This window comes from Bison bison, unplaced genomic scaffold (genome assembly GCF_000754665.1).
Source record: "Bison bison bison isolate TAMUID 2011002044 unplaced genomic scaffold, Bison_UMD1.0 scf7180017855177, whole genome shotgun sequence".
In the NCBI taxonomy this organism is placed as follows: Eukaryota; Metazoa; Chordata; class Mammalia; order Artiodactyla; family Bovidae; genus Bison; species Bison bison.
Window position 1 is genome coordinate 9288 of NW_011485750.1, and position 2644 is coordinate 11931.

General features: G+C 49.4%; 1 protein-coding gene across 1 annotated transcript in view; it reads left to right on the forward strand.

Annotated features, from left to right (window-relative positions):
- Nucleotides 1-2644, forward strand: part of LOC105001774 (leukocyte immunoglobulin-like receptor subfamily A member 5) — a gene marked incomplete at its 5' end in the record, with an annotated part of 6039 nt that overhangs the window by 947 nt on the left and 2448 nt on the right. The window contains one exon of the mRNA XM_010858165.1: nt 222-270. Coding sequence (XP_010856467.1) covers nt 222-270 — 49 coding nt within the window. The remainder of the gene's footprint in view (nt 1-221; nt 271-2644) is intronic.

Sequence of the window (2644 nt, forward strand, 5' to 3'; positions counted from 1 at the left end):
CCACCCACCTGCTCCCCACCGTGGGGGCTGACTGTGTGCGGTTAAAGCACTGGCTGGGGAAGAGGACCACAAGAGGTGGGTGTGTGAGCACCATCGGCTCAGACTCGCATCTCTGAGGGATGGGCCGGGGATGGGCCATGTGGGTCCCTGGGACTCTGGGAGGTGAGAGCCTGACTGGGCGGAAATAAGGAAGACCTCTCCCACTTCACCTCTGTTTTCAGGAACTACTGACTCTCCCAGCATCACACAGCCCAGACATTCAACTGGTGAGTGAGTTTAGGCGGAAAACTGAAAAGAGATTCTATATTCCCTTCTCTCTGACCTGGAGTGGAACAGGGCTTACTACAGACAGGGCCAGCTTTTTAAGAAGGCTTCTGATGTCTTGGGGCATGGAAAACAGAGATATAGCAGGTAGGGCTGCTCTCCCTAAGGGAAAGAAGATTAGACAGTCTACAGATTGCAGATAAAGCCAATAGGATCCATAAATACCATTTATCAGTGATCCATAATTGACAATATTCTGGACTTCCCTGGTGGCTCAGACAGTAAAGCGTCTGCCTACAATGTGGGAGACCTGGTTTCATTCCCTGGGTGGAGAAGATCCCCTGGAGAAGGAAATAGCAACCCACTCCAGTATTCTTGCCTCGAAAATCCCATGGACGGAGAAGCCTGGTAGGCTACAGTCCATGGGGTCACTAAGAGTCGGACATGACTTCACTTTCACTTTCATTTTCCACGGAGCTCTCTCCCAGAAGGGTTAGTCTCTCAATATCAGCTCAGAATAATCCAGATGATCAGATAACCTTGTTCTCTGGTGACTTCATCCCTAGACTGCACTGAGTACACACAGATTATGAGAGCTGTTCCTACAACAAATTCCCTGTCAATGTCTTTCCCCTCCTCTGAGCCTCATTTCCTTCAGGGATGTAGATGCAAACTCTGTATAGGATTAAGGACTGTTGGATTAAGGCAGTGGTTGTGACCACTGTCACTTCTTTCTTATGTCTTGAGAAGAATTTAGTATAACTTAGGTGAAGGCAATGGCACCCCACTCCAGTAGTCTTGCCTGGAAAATCCCATGGGCAGAGGAGCCTGGTAGGCTGCAGTCCATGGGGTCGCTAAGAGTCGGACACGACTGAAGCGACTTAGCAGCAGCAGCAGTATGAACTTGCTTCCTGTCCCAAGACATCTCTCGGAGTCTGTGCTGTGTGTGTGTGTGTGCATGAGTGTGTGTGTATTGGGGGGGGTGCCATTCATAGACAGATGCCTATAAGGAGCTTCCAAAACTGGAGGGGTCCTCAAGAGGAAGGGTTTGCTCTTGGACTCCTTGCTCTTGAGTTGACCATGCCCTCCTAGAGGTTAGACAAGGGCAAGAGAAAGCAAGGAGAAAGGTCCGAGAGAAGAGGCATCCCTGTTTTCAGGACCTTCTCAGAGAGTAGTAACCGTCTGCTTTGAAATGGGCGTCCCCTATTTCAAAGTCAGACAGGGCACAAGGCCGAGGGCCCGAGGGCCGTGGGCGGGGAGAGAGAGAGGATCCGAGGGGATGGGGTTTCATTCACCCTTGTAACCGATGGATGAAAAGCGGGCTGGTGTGTGGATGTCAGTCCAGCAAGGCAAGTGGAGGGTCCCATCCCAGAGCTCGTCTCAGTTTCTTGGCAAAAGAGGGGACCACCGGAGGTGGGCTTGGGAGAAGAGCCCACCCAGCTGCAGCGGATCTTCCCTCCTGGGTTTCAGCACCAGAATAAGGCGAGTGCAGAGAAAAAGAGAGTGAACCAGGCAGTCAGGCAAGAAAAGGAAATTTATTAGAGGGAAAAGAGGGGTGACTGGCTCTTAAGGAGAACCAGCCTCCTCCCTTTCTTATGGAGTCCTTCTTACACCCCACCAATGAAAAATTCTCTGAAGGGATGGTCATGTAGCCAGAGGTCTGGAGTCTGGTGGTCTCGCAGCTTTGAGAAGATGGGCACCAGTGAGATAACAGGGTGCCGTATGGGCAATTTGGTCAGTCTCACAGATCGCTGTGAAACTTTATTCTTTGTTTGCGAGGTCGACATAATGAGCTGCCTTATCAATGAGACCCCATTTGGGCCCTATCACCTATGAGATGGATAGAAACTTGATTGGAAAACTGGGGGCGGGGTGGGGGGATGGGGGTGTGAAACGTGTGCTCTATCCACCTCACAGCCTATTTGTTTTTAAAAACATATATTTTTTTTCTGTATTGGAATCTGGCCAACACAGAAAGAATTCTTTTTGTTGTCCATGGTTGCTTTTGTGTAATGAAATGCATACTTTTCCTACACATTTCCATATGATGGCTCAAGTCAGTTCTTGGAATGAGCCCTCCCCTGAGCTTGGCTAACACCTTATTCTTGATTCACCACCGCTGGCTCTTTTCTGAGCTGTGCTTCCTCTGCGCCAGCAGTCAGTAAATATTTCCTGTAATAGGCCAGTTACTCAGTGGCCGGATAGCTGGTCTCTTTCTCAACTGCTCAACTCTGACCCTGTGCACAAAAGCAGCCACTGACAATACGCAGAAGCAAGTGAGCCGAGGTCGAGCTCTGATGAAACGATAGATACAGGCACTGAAGCTTGAATTTCAGTTCGTTTGCACTTGTCACAAATTTCATTCTTTCTTTTTTTTATT